The sequence below is a fragment of the Lepidochelys olivacea genome (assembly GCF_965140295.1).
Source record: "Lepidochelys olivacea isolate rLepOli2 genome assembly, chromosome: 1".
Taxonomy (NCBI): Eukaryota; Metazoa; Chordata; order Testudines; family Cheloniidae; genus Lepidochelys; species Lepidochelys olivacea.
The window spans coordinates 242,985,072-243,003,844 of NC_140411.1; the positions used below are offsets into that span (position 1 = coordinate 242,985,072).

An 18,773-nucleotide genomic window follows, 5' to 3' on the forward strand; every position below is an offset into this window, starting at 1 on the left:
CAAACAATGACCAGGGAAGAGGAAACAAGGTCTTTTTTTCCCCTCTTTTTTCTTTTTTGTTTTTTTTTAAATGAAGTGCTTGCCGTGGTCTCTTTAAAAACAAAGATATGGCATATTTTAAACAGATATTTAAGGTGTATTCTGTTATACTTGGGACTGATCTCAGCCTTGTAACTCCAAGCAACCCCAACCCACTGGTCGTGATTACAGCCATGGCAGAGTCTATGGCCTGGGGGCAACTGAGTCATGCAACCCCTACAGTGCATTGGCAGCTTGCCAGGAGCTCAAGGGTTGGCCCTGATTTGCCTAAAATGGAGCAGATGGCAGCTGACTTAATTAGTAATACAGACATGGAGACTACATCTCCCAGCATGCAGTACTGTCAACTGGGCCAAGGCCTGTCGGGGCCTCTGAGTGCTGCCATAATACCAATAAAACATGAATAATAAAATAATGAGGCAAAATGATTAAAGCATAGTCCAGCAATGAGCATTGTTAGTTGTACCATTTGCTCCCACTTCCCACGGCTCCCCATTATTTGCTCTCTCTTGCACCATCTGTCCCTGAGCCAGCCCCTCCCCTTTTTAAAAAGGGCCAGACTTCCCTATTGTAGACCATGGACTGGGCATGAAGGAATGACAGAAAGAAAGAAAAAAAAAGTAGCTAGCCAGGCAAGAGCTGCCAGTGTCTAAAGGAACTGTCGTGATATTTGGTTTGAGGGGGGTAGGGCATGGGGGATATGGGGACAGAGGCCTCCTGGCCTCTCCTGCCTCTAGCTCCAGGCTCTGTGGGCAGCTCCAGCTGCTTTCCCTGCAGCAAAGACCTCCGCCTGCCCTGGCATGGCAGAGGTGGTGAGGAGCTCGCTCACCTGCCCCCTCTCTGGCCAGATCCATCTGCTTCCCCTGCAGAAAGCTCCTTTGGAGTTTTAATCTAATGATACTGCATTTTGCCATGGTGCAGTTATACATATTTCACAAGCATTCCCCCCTTCTCTCCCCCCATAAGGAGGGAATGCTTGTGATTGATGCTCACACTGAGCATGCTCTGAGTGATGGAGGAGGCCCCTGGGGTTTCAATTACTAACCTGCAGCACCATTTGGGCAGTGCTGGATGCTCCTTTGTCTGGGACTCCCTGCTGCCCACAGGGAAAGGAACATGATTTATAGACCCACTGTTAATGCTGTGACAGCCAGGCTTACTGTGGGGGAGCAAGCCAAGGGAAGCAAGCTAGCCTGCATGAGGCACCATGTGCAGCCTCACAGAACACTACACCACTGCACTCTCAAAAAGCCTGAACAAACACTAGACTAGAATGTCTTGTGCAAAGCCAGTCCCAGCAGAGTCTATGCTTCCCAGAGCCCTGCTGTCTATCAGGGAGAAAGAGACAGATGCACAGACCAGAGAGGTGTACAGCAAACTTAAGAGTTTAGCCAACAGAGTACCATGAAGGCTAATGCCTGTCAAATTTCTTTGGAAGCACCTACAAAAAGAAAATGAGGAGAAATATGGATCCAAATAAGTAGATAAAGAGAAGAGTGGCCCTATCTACCCAGTGATGCTGCTGATGTGACCTGGGACCAAAGTGCAGAAGTCAGCCTTTTGTACTCCCTGAAGCGGTCATCGCTATACAGGCCTGTTTATGACTAAAGACTGGTTTCCCTTGAAAGCAGACCTTTGCATTCCCTCAACCAGTGGCCTAACAGAGCACTGTCTGATGCTCCTAGTATTTTTAATCCTTAGAAGGGTGAAAGGTTTTCTTTTTGAGACTCTCAAAGGTGCTCCAAACATACACCTACAGCTTTCCCTGTCTGCAACATAGTGGGATTTACTGTGCTCCCAAGCTCTGGTTGCTTGCTGGTTTGGCAGGGATATCAGCTCTCACGTGGCCCTGGAGTTAAGGGAAAATGCCCAGAAAAAGCAGCTACTCCTACGGCCATCTTCCTCAGCCCTGCACACTTGGCAGCGCAGGCAAAAACAGGAGAGAAAAAAAAAAAAACAAATCACAACTGCAGAAGTAAACTAGCAGCTGTGAAAGAAGCCATTGTTCAGCTCCAGCTGAGTGGCATTATGCTGCCACTGTAGCATGGCATGATGATGCACAGCTGTAATTTTTTCCGCCTTGTTTAGGGCAGAGGCAACAATGTCTGTTTGCACACCTGTGCACATGCACATGGGGCTGTGGATCTCAGATTTTTTTTATGGAGGAGGCAAGATTTGAGGTGGGAGGGGCATCTTATAATGCCTCTCTCATTCCATCATGACCCAAGAAGGCTTCCCTATGAAAGTTTCCCCCAGTCCCCGCCCCTTTTGCAGGAAAGGTTTCGGGTTTGACAAGTCTGCATTTTCTAATGAAAAACGGTCTTGGCCAAAAATTCCCACTCAGCTCTACATTGTTGTAATTGTATTGTGGAGAGGAACAAGAGAGCCTGCTTCTCTCAGGTGAATCAGAGGAATAAAGGGCACAGCTGAGAGGGTTGGTTCTAGATGGGGAATACATGACAAATGCAATTTCTTCTGGGACAATGAACTGAGTTTACAGGATGAAGAACTGGCCATTTTTATTTACTTTACTAAACTCGAAAAGATGCTGTGTATATTCCAGAGCAGATTCTATTCCTGGAACCTAGGACACAGATCTGGAGTTTTAACTCCCAGTAACACTCAGCTAACTTATTTGGATTTTGAATCCACATCAGCCAGATGGTTTGATTTAGCACTGCAAGTCCAGTATTTAAGAAATGAGGGAGTGGGCACAGGGGTGTGTGTGACAGCCACTTACCATAGACACAGTCGTTTGACATACAAAATAGGTAGCATGGGAGTGACTATTGCCTAGATCAATGAAATTCTTGCTATGAGGGAAGGCCTTGAGGATGGAGGAGCTGGGCATTTGGAGGTGTCAGAGTTAATTGAAGCATCTCCAGCACTAAGGTCTTGTCTACACACAAACACACACCAGTTTAAACCAGTGCAAACCCACATGGCACTTAGTTCAGTTTAAGAGTGGTTTAATTGCAGTTTAGCTTCAACCTATATTCCTAATCAATTTAAGGCAAACTAACGTAAACTGGTTTAAACCAAAATAAGAGTGCCCAAACAGCCTTTCCCACCAGTTTAACTAAAATTGGTTTATAATCATACCTTTAGTTAAAACCACTGCAACTCAGCACATAGACACACCCTGAAACTATGGATAATGGTTTCTCTGCTTCAGACAGATCACATTTCCTGCTTGGTCTCAGAGCTGAGATGTTCACTCGTTTGCATGCACCCAGGAAGAAGTCAGTCACACAGGAATACATGATGTCCATGTCTGTTCGCCCTCTCACAATGAGAAACACTGCTCTGGGCTGACTAGTAAATCTGCTCAACCGTGTGTGATTGTGGCACAGCCTCGTTGTTTATAATCCCCAAAACAAACTACAGTAGAGATTCTCCCAGGAAGAAGGGTCCACATGCTCCTAGAGTTTTTCAGAAGTGCACCATGAAAATTCTGCAAACAGCCAGGACATGTTCCAGGGTGGGAACAGAGAACAACTGCCACCCTCCTCCTTCCAGTGAGATGAGGGAAGGAGCAACGCTGAGGGATACATCATGCAGAAGCTTATCAATCATGATATTTATTCATTCCCACAGCTGCATACAATGCAGGCATGGGATTTTGACAGTGGCAGTTCTTATGAGAAGTCTGCAGAAGCAGAAAGCAGTGGTTGTGGCCTTCATAAAAGGTGCTGGTGGATTCAAGCAGCATCTACTGATAGAAGCTGTCTGGGGAGATCAGAGCTATGAAGACCTAACTTCCTTCCTATAGCAGTAGCAGCACTGTGGCCTTGATTAGTAGCAACAATATAGCTCTGAAGGCATTTAATTCTATGTCCCCCTGCCACAATCTTGAGTCCTGAGTTGAAAGGGGAGTGGTGGGAGGAAGCACACATTTTGGTTAAAATTCAGAAGTGCATTTGATGGGGGTTTGCAAAATGAGAAATGCCATGCTACAGGATAAAGTTATCCTACTACCTAGAACAGTGGCTGCAGCAAATATAAAAGCCCTGCTTTATACTGTACCACTTAAACATGATGCAGAATCTTAGCTCACATTGCTCTGCCTGTGGCAGAACTCCCACCTGAATTACTAAACCCTCAAGTACAACATGGCATGGATGGCTCCTTAGCTCTAATTAAGAAATGGTTTATGGGGGAAGAAACTGAGAATTAGGAAAGTTAGCCTTGGACTTACCTCACAGCATTAGGTGGTTGCAGTAACGTGTTTGGGATATTGTCCTGAAAATGAAAGCAGAAGCCTTTCAACTGAGTTGCAGCTGTTTGACTTAAAAGCACGTAGGCTTTGTGGAGCAGGAACCAAGCCTTCTTCTGTTTGGCAAAATTCTAGTGTACCATGGACCCTCTGGGAAATAATAATGGATCAGTGTAAAGCTGGTGGGAAACCTCAGGATTCCAAGAAGGGGACCACATATACAAGAGTGCTCCTCCCCCCCCCCCACCACCAGAAGATTAACGGGGAGGCAGTTGGCTCAGTCTTTGGTTCAACTGTATGCCCATTTAGCATATGATGGGGGCTATAAAAGCTCCTCTGACCATACCCAGGTAAGGTGCTTTGCTAATAGCAGTGCCTGTTGATATTTTCAACACTTGGGAAAGTTGGTGGTCTCATGTGAAACTTATTTACTAGAAAGAGGTACCAGACAGAAATGTTATTTAACTTTTGTATTTTGTTGCATGAAGTTATTTTGGCAGCACCACTAAATGACGAATTTGTAGTGAGTTGACCAATTTTTAGTGTTAGTCAGAACATCTCTCCACCGGAGTATGGCTCCAGGAATATCAAAACAGCTTCTAACATTCACTGTCCTTCACAAGAGCTTCCAGCATCCATGCTTCCCACCAGCTTGGTGCCCAGTTCCCAACCCTCCAGCAGGTAACCTCCTCACTGATTTAGCAGATGAATTCCACTTTTTTCCCCAAAGGAAGCCTTAGACCCTATTTCCTTTCATCATTTATTTGTATGATGGTAGCCCTAGAGGCCCCACTACAGTCAGTATGCCATTGTGCTAGGCACTATAAATAGCAAAATAATCCCAGTTTAGAAAGGAAATACGCTTTGTAGCATTTAACACATATTTGTTATTAGTTTTCACTCAGTGCTACTGCAGTGTTCTTTTCTGCTACTCTATGCACAATAAGGAGCTGTAAAGTTAAGGACTACTAGAGGGTTGGCTGGGCTCCATGGCAGCACAAAGGCTCATCTAATTCCCAGTCCAGCAGATGCCTGAGAAGACGGACAGGGTAAAGAAAGGCAATCTTGCCCAGGGAGACTGAAATATACTCATCCCTCTGCCCTTTGGAACATGACATAAGAATGACCACACTAGGTCAGACCGATTGTCCATCCAGCTCAGTATCCTGTCTTCCAACAGTGGCTGCTGCTAGATTCTTCAGAGAGAATGAACAGATCAGGGCAATTACTGAGTGATCCATCCTATTGCTCAGTCCCAATTTCTGGCAGTTGAGACACCCGGAGCTTGGGTTTCCATCCCTGGCCATCTTTTTTTTAAAACCCAGTTGTACTTTTGGCCATCACAGCATTCCTCAGCAACAAGTTTCACATGTTAACTGCATTGTGTGAAGCAGTAAGTGTTAACACTAGTGACAGTCCAAACCACATTCTGACCCACCTTCATACTCCATGCACCAAGTTCTTCCGAGAGTAAAAAGCACTGACCAAGTTTTATTTTCTAATCCAAAGCAGTCAAATCCAGGTGACTCTTGGGGCAGTACTTCAAAACAGGCTTCTCTAGAAATTTAGTGCAGATATTGTCTATCCTAGAAAGGGATGCTTGGCAATAGGAAAGTGGCTCGATGGCAATGATGCCAACAGGTCCCCTTAGCCCACAATTACTCAGCCAGTGTTTAAAACTGTTCTCCTGCTAGTGCAGACAGGATACACAATAAAGGAAGCATACAGAACACTGTGGGAGCAAGTGTCTACCGGACTTTTTGATAACGGAGCCATTTAACTTTGTAAGTAGCTGCCAAACCATTTTTAATCTCTGGAAACATTCATGCTCCTGGAATCACAAACAAGCTTATGGTTTGCTAATCCTGTTTGCTAGACTGATCCAGTTTATAAAATAGTTTTAAACAGGATTTGCCCAGCTGTTCACAAGACAAAAAACTTATTCTAGAACAATTTGAGACAAGTCAGGACCTACAATGCAAAGTGTCTAAGGAGGCCTAGAAGTAAAGCAATGTTTCCATCATACAACATACATGAACAAAACTTAAATTTGGTGTATTAGGCATAGAGGCATGAGTGACAAGCTTGATCCCTATGGTGTCAAACTCAAGGTCCATCAGTACAGCAGTGGGTGAAGGCCACAATTAAAGTATGAAGACTTAATCCAGGTGAGCACACAATATCTGCTGTGTATGGGCAACCTTGCTTAAGGCAGAGTTTAAAGAAATAAAATAGCACTGATCTCAGACTCATAAGCGAGTCAGACTAGACTTTTACTTCCCTCACTTGAGCCATAGATAAAGGGATGCTATCTAGCAACACTTGTGCAACTATTTGCTAGCATCTAGGTCCTGTCCTAGTGTTCACAGTACATCCCCAACCCTGCTCCAAGCAAGTAATGAGAACTCTCCAGGTCTCAGTTTGACATCTGGACTATCAGACCCCTTAATAAGAAGCTGATTGGTCAGCCAGAAGCTTTGGGGGAGGGAGAAAATAAATTGTTTTATTCTTGTAAACATCATACAAAGCAAAGAAGAGCCAAACTTGGTCAATATCCCATTTGGTTCTTTTATTAGCAGAAGTTAAGAACACAGCAAGTCATGAGATCCCATCTTATATGGAACCAATCACCAGAGACCCCAACCATCAAAAATCCCAAAATGTGCTTTGTTGCTTCCAACAGTAAGCAATTTAAAAAAGAAAGAAAATACTGAACAAGGCCACTATTTAATGAGGAAGGAAAGGAGCTGTAGGTCCTATCTATTCTATGGCAATAATCTGCACACAGAGCAAGCAAGCCTCTGACCGCTGAGAGTAAGGCATTCAGGTGCCAACCTGGGAAGAGTTCTCAGCAAGTGCTACTGGGGGGGGGGGGGAGGGGAGAGGGGAAGGAGAGTGCACAGGTAGGCAGTTTATTGGAGCACAAAAACTTCCTAAAACAGAGATTGACTGGGTTAAGAATAGCAGGTGAAGTGTGTTTTTGTAATAGTTCTGTGCTGTGTTGGGCCAAGTTACAATGTTCCTTCGGGGAGTGAGCGTAGGGTGATTCAGGATGGAGACTGCCACTTTTGCTGGTATTAATACAGAGGTATCCAAAGTGCTTTCCAGAACAAGTCTGGTTCTGATATGTACCATTGCTTTCTCAAGTAGCAAAGCACACCTCCTGCCTATGCTTATTAAACCCTCCCATTAAAAGTGCCTGGTTAATACTGCTCTGTGTTCCAGTTAGGCACTGCACAAACCCACAAGACAATACAAGCCTTTCCTTCAATCCTATTGACATCTACTATGGTGATCCAACCAAGAAGAAAAACATCCCTCTAAGCCTCCCACAAGCTCCAATAAAGCACCTCTTTCTACAGCTAAGCTTTATTTCAAAATTTCTGAAAATAACTAACCAAAAGGCAAGAGAGAAAATACTTGCTCTTTAGAGTCAGTGAGGAACCTTGAAGATAATCAAGGTCTTCCACTTCTATTCAATCCTATTAGACAAGATAACTGCTTGAAACATTCATTAATAGCCTGGATACCCAAGAATGTTTACTTGTAAGATCTCTGCAATCCCCATTTTTCACTTGCAAATTTGAATTTTCACCCTTTAAAAATTTAGAACAATTTTACCTTCCTATTGCTTTGTGAACCAAAGCATTTTAGGAGCTGTTTAACTAATCCTATGTGAGAGATAACAACTCTTAAGTTTCCAGCAACTAGGCTCTTACTCCATTACATAACACTTCTGTGTCAAACTATATATCTGACAATCAGTTTTGCCCCATGACTCAGAAGATTCTCCAACAATTTGCTTCTCTCTCTGGCTTCTGACTAGGCTCCAGAGATGAAGCCACACCAACCCAATGAGAGAAGACTATGTGCTTCCTGCTATACAGAGGCTCCACAATAGTCCAAATGGTCTCAATTTTACTTCCAGGTTAAAAAAAATAAATAAAAATAATAAATTAAAAAAAGCCAGCTATCCCATTGGTTAAGCAGGGCTGGGAAATTACATTGGCTGGACCTGAGAAGTGAGAACTGTGCAGGGTTTAGTGCAGATTTAAAAGTCACAAGATTCTGTAGGCCATGGGGCTTTGTACACACATGAAGGTGATGCATTAGGTCAAGAGAAACCATTAAATCTGAGTGCTTTCTGCTGGCTGCTTCACAGCACAGCACTGCCCATGATACCGGGGAAGTCAGCTGCTCCCCCAGCAGGAGCAGCGGCAACAGTAGGACAGGGAGTCTATTGCAGGACAGGGAATTTAGTAAATTTAACACTGGAAAACATTAGGACTTCTGTGGATAAGGAAGAAATCCAATAAAAAAAAATCGAGTGTGTGCAAGCAGCCAAACAGTATTCTTCCTCTGAGTGCACAGCTCCTTCCTTCCAGTGCCAGCCTATCTTCCCCACCCCCATTACTCCTCACATGCTTACCCACCTGAGTAACTGTTCTATTCTTTGACAAGTGCCATTAGCATCATATAATCATATCAAAACATGGCAGATCCATGAATGGCAACCAAAAAGCTAGTGGCTTTTGTTTGCAGAAAGGCCATTGCCAACATTTATGTGCCATGTTCTGAGCCCACTCCAAATACTGACCAGAATGCCATATTGCCCAGTACATGCCAGCTTCTGGGAAGAGAGTCTGCAGGACCATCATGCCTCACTCCCAAGGATTTTATCTGATCCTCCTGCAGTCACCTTTTTGTGCAAAATTGAAACAGTGTGTGGTACTTGCATGTTGCATCTATACAAAACCCCTTTCCCCTCCCCACCCCGTTTAAAACATTTATATAAATTTATTTTAAACAGAAAGTTAGAAATCTTATTTACAATTTTTTCCCCAAAAGAGCATCTAAAATCAGCTCCTTCCCCTGCCCCTAAAGAAGATATAAATCTTAGCCTAGATTTAAAAAAGAAAACTGCTAAGCCATCCCTCCCATTTTCTACAAATAAATATGGCATTGAACAGAAGCCGATTTGGACACGGTCCTCTATAGCTCAATCTGTAGATCAAGAATAAGTTAGGGTTTAAGAATTTCCTGGTCTTCAAATTGACTCATTCCATCATTTGAGGTATAAATTTCTTGTGTCAGAAATCCCAAGTAGCTTCCATATCCCATCACATGAGGCTTGGATTCTCAGGTGTTCACGTCACTAGCCCGTTAACATCAACGCCTCTTGCAATCCTCTGTTTTGGTTATGATCCTGGGCTGAAGGCAGGTTTTACTGCATGTCTCCCTCCTCCGTGCAGCCTCCCCCAACTGTGAAACGGAACTCCTGAAGGTTTGAAACACCATGGAAGTGCACAAAAGCTCCAGCCACTACGAAGATGTGAAACAGCTGATGAGAGTGGAACTGTGGAAATAAGACATTACTGTTCAGCCAGAGACCCATGGAATCCAAGTACCAACCTCTTTCCAAAGAGACGTGTTGGGCTGAAGCATATAGCAGTGCACAGCAGCAGCAGCTTAAGATTACTTGCTGGGCTATTCAAGATCCCATATTGTACCAGTCACTGTATTATCACTGGCTACAGCATCTCCCCCTCTTCCAAGCTATATTCACTGGAAGCAGGGGGAAAAAGAAATCTGCTTCAGATTTCACAGCCACCAGGATCACTTGCACACTTAAAACCTGAAATGAAGCTGTATGCCTTTCCTTCATATCTGTCTTTGGCAGATATCACACCAGCATGCTTCCAGTTCCCAGGTTTAGCAGTACAGGGTATTTTTTTCCTTAGACTCTTAATGCCTCGCAATAGGGATACACTGTAGCTGCTGGGATTACTGATATGGCCCATCTTACACACGTGAATAGGTACTGGAGCTCTGCTCTAGTCCTGGACGCAATGTCATCAAGTGGATTTTCAAAACACAGTTGTTCTGTCTGCTCCCCCACCATAAGGGGAGCCAGGCTGAACATGAGTCAACAAGTAGTTTGAGGTTTTAGTTAATACTAAAATCTGAAGTTCAGTCACTGGCTATCCAGGATAAAAACCCAGGAAGCGAGGGATTACAGTGCAGCAGAATGGACACCATGAGGACGTGATATTGAGCATACCTCCCAGGCTAAAGGAAGAGGTAGTAGCATGAGCAGTGGGTTTGCATAAATGCTGTATATCTATTTGAAGTATCCCTAGGAGACTAGAAGCAAAGTGTCATGCATATGACAGAGCCTCAGTGACAAAGTACAGTCCCACAGCTAGCCTTTGTAAAGGCATTTCAATGATTTCTAACAGCATTGTGTCAACTTTTCAATGATCAAATCCACTAATCTGTTCCCAAATTATGAAATCTCAAAAGCAGCTTTTAAAGCAGTTAGTTGGTTGCCACAATCAAAGAAACACAAAAGCATAGCAATACCAGACCTCAACATAACAAGCTTGTGTGTCAATCTTAGTACCCAGTTACTTTGCAGACTCACCCAGATATCACACTTGCCCGGGAAGAATCTCTCTGGTATACGGGCAGCATACAGTGCAGCACCAGTGATGTACAGACAGGCCATGAGTGCCAGCCAGCCTATCTGCCCCATTGTGGCTGCCTTGAGAAGGCCCTCAGAGATGACAAAGTGCAGGGTGGGGATGACACCACTGAGGCCGAGACCCAGAAATACTCCTAGGAGGTAAGGAAAATGGTGGAGTCAGGCTTGGACAAAGAAAGCAGCAATAGGCAGAGCCTAACATTCACAAAAGACTTAAGGTGGAAGCTGTTGAAGCTGGAGGTCCCAAGTATGGCAGCAAGTTTATGCCATAACAAAGTAAGTGCTCAAGAAAGTACAGAGTCCCTTGATACACTATGGATACTGGTCAGCAGTTCTTCTAGGCATACTAAATGTTATTTCGCTTAAAGTTAGTGCCTCTTTGTATAAGCCATCTATGCACCAACTTGAGTATTAACATTCTTGGGCTATAGAGGGCGCCTAGATCCCATAAAATATTCTGCTACTGAAAGAGTATGGTAGAGAATGACATGCAAGAAAAAGGAAATGACCAGTGATGTAGACTGGGGTGGGCAAACTACAGCCCGTGGTCCAGATCTGGCCTGCCAGCCATTTTAAGCCTGTCCTCGAGCTCCTGCTGGGGTGCGGGGTCTGGGGCTTGCCCGGCTACAGCACTCTGACACTTCAGCCAGGGAGTAGGGTCGGGGGCTGCTCCATGTGGCTGGCGGAAGCAGCTGCATGGCCCCTCTATAGTGTTCAAGCTGGGGAGCAGGGTCGGTGGCCTCTCAACGCGGCTCCTGGAAACCACAGCATGGCCCCACTCTGGCTCCTGCATGCTCCAATGGCCCCCTCCAGTGCTCCAATGGGCCATCTGGCCGCACCCCTGTGCGGGAGCGAGAGAAGGGACATGCTGCTGCTTCCGGGAGCCATTTGCGATAAGCACCACCCAGAGCCTGCACCCCTGAGCCTCTCTCCATGCCCCAACCCGATCCCCCTCTCGCCCTCCAAGCCCCTCAATCCCAGCCCAGAGCACCCTCCAAACCCCAAATCCCTCATCCGCAGCCCCACCCCAGAGCCCGTACCCTCAGCTGGAGCCTGCACCCCTTCCTGCACCCCAACCCCCTCCCCCAGCCCTGATCCCCCTCCCACCCTCTGAACCCCTCAGTCCCAGCCCAGAGCACCCTCCTATACCCCAAACTTCTCATCCCTAGCCCAATCCCAAAGTCTGCACCCCCAACCAGAGCCCTCATCCCCTCCCACACCCCAACCCCAATTTTGTGAGCATTCATGGCCCGCCATACAATTTCTATTCCCAGATGTGGCCCTCGGGCCACGAAGTTTGCCCACCCCTAATGTAGACTATTTACAGTATAGCATACAGGTCGCCCCAGGAACAACATAGAAAAAATTGCACCTGAGGCTTATCTGACCCTGTAACTTGCCTGATCACAGCTTGGCTGATTTCAAAATTGTCCTAGCATAGAGTATTAAACCCTAAAGATCTGAATAAGAAGTCTTTTTGGAAAGGAGTTCCGTCCCTCATACAGTTAATATTCAGGAGACTGAACTCCTTGCTGTATCCGGACAGTCAGAACTTTCCTGAATATAAGGAATAGTACCTTGGAGTGCACACAGGTTTGTATACACACAAAACCCAACATGAAGAAACATGAGAAACTTGGTATACCATTAAATTGTGTTACCCAAAGACTCCTTATTCTTGATTGGTGAAGGCAACAGTAACTATTCTTGTCTACCATAGTCAAAGGGAGAAAAGCTAGATATCCACAAGATTATGATTATATGTTAACTGCTCAGCTGCACTCAGCAGGGAGGCTAACTACCACGTTTAGTGAACCTAATGGATTACAGCCGTAAGACGAGTCTATGGGAGTCGGACACAGACTGCTAGTATCTCACCTTTAAAAGGGGAGAGAGCTGTTTAATAATGATGGAAATACTGTTAACTGCCTCTCCCATTCCATGTGCTGCCCCCTACTCCTGCACCCAGAGGGTCTAACTTAACACCAATGCCTCTCTTATAGCAGATGTGCCAAGTTTACTGTCCAAGAATGCATTAGTTGCGTTTCCCACACACTAGGACATCCTTTGGCAATGCAGGCTTTTCCTAGAAGTATGCTTTTGTAATGAGTCAGTAGGAAGAAGCAACTGTAGTAAAAAAGCAAAAAATAAATTTTGGTTTTTACCTGCTCTTACCCCTCGGTACTCAGGGGTTGCAAACATGTCCCACTGAGAGACTATTATGGCTGCAATGCCCAGGACACAAATCACAATCAAGTAGATGAAGCAGGGCTGAGGGTTGCAATAGAAGGAGTAGTACAGCCATGGAACAAAGCTGCCCATGATGAGAAGTGCGATGCCAGAGTAATCCAGCCTAGAACAGGATAAAACAGGTTGACAAAGAAAGCCAACCCCAGAAGTTCTTGTACCACCCCACGTACTGTTTATCCTAAGAGCCAATTGATCACTGTAAAATGAGATGACTTATCTTGTTCACTGAATGATTACTTCCACAGACCCTCACCCCGCAGAGGTGACTTGCCTAGCCAGGCAGTCATTAGACCATTTTTGAGCAGTGGTCAGTAGGTGTATGCTGCTCCCCATAGCCCAACATTCCACAGGCCCGGGGTATAAATAGCCCACCCCCCCCTAAGAGTACCTCAAGGTTTTTATTCTGGGGATAAGAAGGAATTGACTAAAAACAGTCAGGAGCATTTTCTTGATGCAAGAAATAGGCAGCAGATAGAATTCTGGACACTTTGTTCTGACTTGTTTGACAAGTCCACACCAGGATGGCAAATAGACTGCCCACCCAAGGTCCCAGTGACCACCTAGGAAACAACCACTCACATCATCAACTAGGATGTTTTTATATCTACTAGGTGCAGAGCAGACAGGGTCCCCACATTCCAGATGCACAATTCCCATGAACTATTTGCTTCCTGACAGAGGACTCGTGAACTATCATGGCCTCTTGCAGAAACAGGTTCTTTAGGAGGGAGGCTTTTGGTCCCTCTGAGCTCTTTTTGTGGTAGACTTGCAGACTTCACAGCCCTTGGCTGAGTGACCTTCCAGAGCAAAGGGCCCTCATTGTCCAGCCAAAGCAGGGTGCTTAACAAGGGCAAGAGAAATACTCCTAAATCCTTTTTTATGTGACAGATCCACTATGTCTAGCAAGGCCCAAGATGATCCAAAATAGGTTAAAAAAAAGAACAAAGGCAAAAAAGTTACACTCTTAGACTTTAGAATCTTAGCTGTAATAGTTAAATATTTAGATATAGTCATCTCAATGGTGAAAAGGAAAAGTTGGTTTTGAGACTGCTTCAGCAAAGGGATAGAGAGAGTGGTATTTATACCCTTGGTCTATGGAATGTTGGGCTCGAAGAAACTGCATGCAAGCCCTACCCACCAACTACTATTCAAAAAAGTGTTTCCATGGCCACATAGCTAGGCACACTGTTACAGTGGGGCTCCCAAACCCTAGCCAGGATTCCCCGCCCCATTCTGCCCAGCCATTTCCGAACTAGCATGCATTCCACTCTGGATACTTACTTGGAGAAGAGCCGGGAGACACCTTCTGAATGGCAGTAAACCGTGTGGAAGAGCCATGAGAAGGAGAGGCAAAGGATGGCTCCCAAGAAGAACAGTCCAACAACTACCTTCTCCTGCACAGGTGCTACAAAGGACATGTTTGGCCGGAACATGTAGAAGATTCCCAGACACAGGAAGAACACACAACCTAAGTAAAGATAAGGCAGAGGTATCAGACTCATGTAACCTGAAAGGTATTGTACTAGACCAAGTTTACGGGCGTGGGGAATACTGAACAACAATCATAATGACAATGTTACACTTCCATGCGGTCTGATCTGATCAGTCATATGTTTGACCCTCAGACTGAATTTGTACACACGTGAACAGAAACCATGATTTCACTTGTTTTGGGAGGCATCCACACTCTGGTTGAGCACACAACCACCACTCACCTGTAGGCCTGAGATCAGATCAACCCCCACCCCGCATATTAAACTAGCCTTGGGTGAAACTCGGAGTTCATCACCAAAACTGGAAAGAAAAAGATAATAAAAGGAATGTTCTGCTGCTGATAAAGCACCCCCACCTCAGGAATGTCCCTAACGAGAGTTATCACCACCAAGGTTGTAAAGACTCTTGGAAATTAAGGAGGATGCAGAAAGACTCAAATGGTAAGATAAGCTCTGACCAGCATTTTATGATGACCATCTGCTCAAATAGAGAAGGTCACAATTAAGTTACAATTTGGGCACGAAAGAGGACACAGGTGCCAGTGCGTAATTGTTTAAAATTTGCTATTTAAGAGTGTGGGATAATGTGATAGATTTAGTAGATTTGAAGGAGGGAGCTAGTTTTACCTATACAATGTAAATGAAAAACAATGCTCTTTGGGAACCATTTCCAGACTGCAGTTCAACATCAAGCTGCTAGAACTCAGACCCCTCTGCATGACCACGACGTGCAGAGGCATTGTCGGGAACCCCCAGATGAGTGGATCCTGACTGGACATAGACAAATTCACCCAATCCATTGGGAATGGTGCGCATAAGATATTTGCTTGGTATTTGTATTCTGTGTGTGTTGCTAATAAATAGATGTTTAGAGCTGTGTGTGTTGCTAATAGATGCGTAAGGCTCTTTCACTGGGAAAAGGTTCCGCAGACCCGTAGAGCCTTGAGTCCCGAGGGAAAGGGTGGGTACTTAAATTGACCAAGTTTCTTCCTGAGCCTTACGCCCCGAGCCCTCAGAAGGGAAAGGGTGGGGGTGCTCTAAATTGACTGGGTCATGCCTTGAGCCCTCGGTAGGGTATAGGCGGGGTGCCCTAGATTTTCTCAGGTAATACACCAGCAGTGTACCCAATCTGTATTTTGTTCCTGATTGCTAATTTAAGTGCTAAGGAAAACCCTAAAGTTAGATGTAATACCATTCATTGCTTCCTCCATTTCCAAGGTAAAGGTTGGGAAATCATGAATCCTAGTCCTCATAGGAATTATATTCCCACATTCCCCAAATTGTGGTATTCATTGAAGAGCCCACTATCACCCAGAACCACCATCTCCCTTTCTCACTGTGATTGACAGGCTTCTTCACAGCCTAGTCTCAGATAAAGACCAGGTACCACCCCAGCCCTCCTGAATCCCTGCAAAGTAGCATTTCTTATTTGCGTGGCTTCCACCATGCAAGGAGGAACAAGGATGCTTATGATCAAGGTGAAGACACCACTGACTCAAAATCACTGGCATATCTAAGACAGACCTTTTCTGAGCTCCTGGGAACAGTGGCTCAGCCCAGCTTCACAGATCAGCAACCCAACACAGAGCCCAGTTTGCTGCTGTGATGTGTTTATTTCAAAGCTGAAGTTGTTTACCAAAGAATACTGCTGTTCACTCAACAGCTGGAAGAGTGTAAGAGTGGGTTTTTATCCTCCCAAGCTGGGCAGGAGGGTTAAGTGGGATAGAGTCACTGCAATGTGAATTTAAAACTAATTTGTGGTCAGTTAAACTTCTGCTCACACTTTGATAATGCGCCCTGGGCAATGAGAAAGGGGTATACAGCAGAAAATGCTCAGCACTGCCAGGGAGGTTTGACCCTCCGGCCAGACTCTTTCCCCTAGTTTGGCAGGGAATGGAAAGTAGCACACATCTGCAGGAGAGGAAGGAAGGGAGTATGTACCTTTCAGGCAAAATGGAGAATGGCACAAACAGGTCTGAGAACAGCTACCTCCAGTTCTGCTCGACTGAAATGCAGTGATGCAGTGTCACTACTTTAACACAGAGCTCCCACAAAGTATTTCTGCTTACCTTGTGATAAGCCCTGGGTATTGGGGAAGATTGCATACTGCAGTGGAAGAGGAGCACAGGTGAGGGACAGGGTAAGCTAACAGAGCATGTTTCCCCTTTTAGCAAAAATGCGTCTCAACTACAATGAGGGAGAGCAACAGCACTTGGCATGCAAAAATATATTAAGCATTTATAGCATACGTACTTACTCTTTGTTCCTGAAAAAGGCACACGTCAATAGCACAGCACCGCTTTCAATTTGTGTAATTGGAGAAGGGGACAGGAAAAGGGTGAAGGTCTTTCTCTGGGATCCAGGAAATGTCCTTATAGTAGATTCACCCCACCCCTCCCCGCAGTCCCCTGACACATGTTGCAACTTTTGTGCACTCTGAAGGCAATAAGTGATCTTCGGATGTATGCTTATGGGCCCCAAGGATAAGATCTCACAGTGCTGAGTTAGCAGTATCAAGAGGAGCTGAACTCCAAAGACAAGGAAACCACCTTAACCCTCCCTAACATTTGGTGGGGGAATTTTAACAAGGAACACCTGGAACTCTACCCAGCATGTCATGCTGGAAGGATAATGGCACCTATGACTCTGCCCCGGCTAAAGGATCTTCCACACCACTCAAACTTCGGTAGCAGGTGGCTAGGTCTACAGGGGTCTCAGTTCTCACCTCCCCAAACTATTTGGAGCTACCACATACTCGGCCAGCAAGCAAAGCCTCACATGTGGCTGCACACTGGATTCCTGGGAGGTGGAGCTAGATTCCTCAGTCCCAACAGTGGATGCTGGCTCCTAAATGGCATTTCCTGGGAAGGTTCACTGGGATGGGGCGACAGTCCCACAGGAAGTGAGGATCCTAAGGCCCTGTGTTTGGCAGCACCAGGGCCAAGTAGGAGGTTAGGCAGGGCATCGTGGGGGAGGGGGACTCTATTTGGATAGAGATGCACTTATGTGACACTAAACAGGCTCCTCCACTATGAGAGCAGTGAGCCAACAGGTCAGAGTGAGGGGCCACAGAACAGGACCTGCCACCAAGGAGTGAGTGCAGGGCTGGCTCAGTCCCCCTAAAAATATTTCCCCAGCTGCCTATGCTCCTCTATCATTAACAGTGCACATTCACTTTAAAGCATAATGGAAATACCTAGAAGATGTGTCCAGATGTTGCCAGTCTCTGTGTGTATTCTGAAGATGCTCTTGAAGCAAGCGCGGAAGGAGGGCATAGGTGGTCTGTGTCCATGCAACAGATAGTCATTATCCTTTAGCCAGTCAGGGAGAACATCATGGGGTATGACCCGCCATCGGCCCTCCCACACCTGGAGGTTAAGAGTGCATGGTTAGAATCTCAGCCAATAAAGTCCCATAAATGGTGGGCATGGCAAAGAGAAAAACAGGAAATCCTGAGTTAGTGTCAGTGCTTTAAAGTAACCCAAAATTAATGTACTAAGTCTAGGGAGCAGAGTGTTTCCTTTGGGACAGGCGTATCTTGTGCTCAAGTCCTAAGTCATACTGGTCCCTATTCTACACAACACACTAATGGTCTGAACTTGAGCTAGTGCTTCCACCAGTGCAGGAAGTGAAATACTTCAACACTTCAATAAACAGGAACACAACCAAGCTCATTTTAACTGCTCAACGAAGGCCAAAGGTGGATTTAATTTGCATGGTTAGTTATGTGGTAATGATTCAGTATTGGGGAGGGGGTGTCTTCCCATCCACCTCATTGAGGAAAGCTAGATGTGGCTCTTCATCTCTAACAGAGAAAGTCCTGAGCACAGTCCCATCTCCCCATCACAAGATCGTTACTGACTGTATGCTCACTAGTGTTAGATGCAGTCTAAATGTTAAATCTAATAGGACGGCGAGTACTATTTCAGTTATCCAGAATGCATAGAGGGGCATTCAAGTAAAGTGAGGAGTATTCTTTTCCCTATGGCTAAGCCTGATGCCTTTTCAGCACTGCCAGCCCAAGAAGTAGAGGACCAGCAAGAACCTGAACTCTGATGCTCTAACAGTAGATCTACACCATTCCCAATTCTTGTATTCCCTCCTACATATTTATGTGCCCACTTCTGTAGAAGGTCCCCATTGCAAAAATCTCACACACACACACACACAGCTGCTCATACACAGCAGGTCTACATCACTGGTCAGTTCCTTTTTCAGTGGCACAGAGCTAACAAGATGCAGGTCATCTTCAGTATGGCTCCTCAGCTAGCATTGCAAAGCTACATACAGG

The 18,773-nt window shown here is 45.4% G+C and overlaps 1 protein-coding gene across 1 annotated transcript in view; it reads right to left on the reverse strand.

Annotated features, from left to right (window-relative positions):
* Positions 1–6,803: 6,803 nt before the first annotated feature.
* The window catches only part of ADIPOR2 (adiponectin receptor 2), a 64,614-nt gene continuing 52,644 nt past the window's right edge, over positions 6,804–18,773 (reverse strand). Inside the window, exons 4-8 of the mRNA XM_084643027.1 lie at positions 17,679–17,850; positions 14,271–14,457; positions 12,905–13,092; positions 10,680–10,873; positions 6,804–9,611 (exon numbers count right to left, since the gene is read on the reverse strand). Of these exons, the coding sequence (XP_084499153.1) occupies positions 9,480–9,611; positions 10,680–10,873; positions 12,905–13,092; positions 14,271–14,457; positions 17,679–17,850 (873 nt within the window). The 3' untranslated portion in view covers positions 6,804–9,479. The remainder of the gene's footprint in view (positions 9,612–10,679; positions 10,874–12,904; positions 13,093–14,270; positions 14,458–17,678; positions 17,851–18,773) is intronic.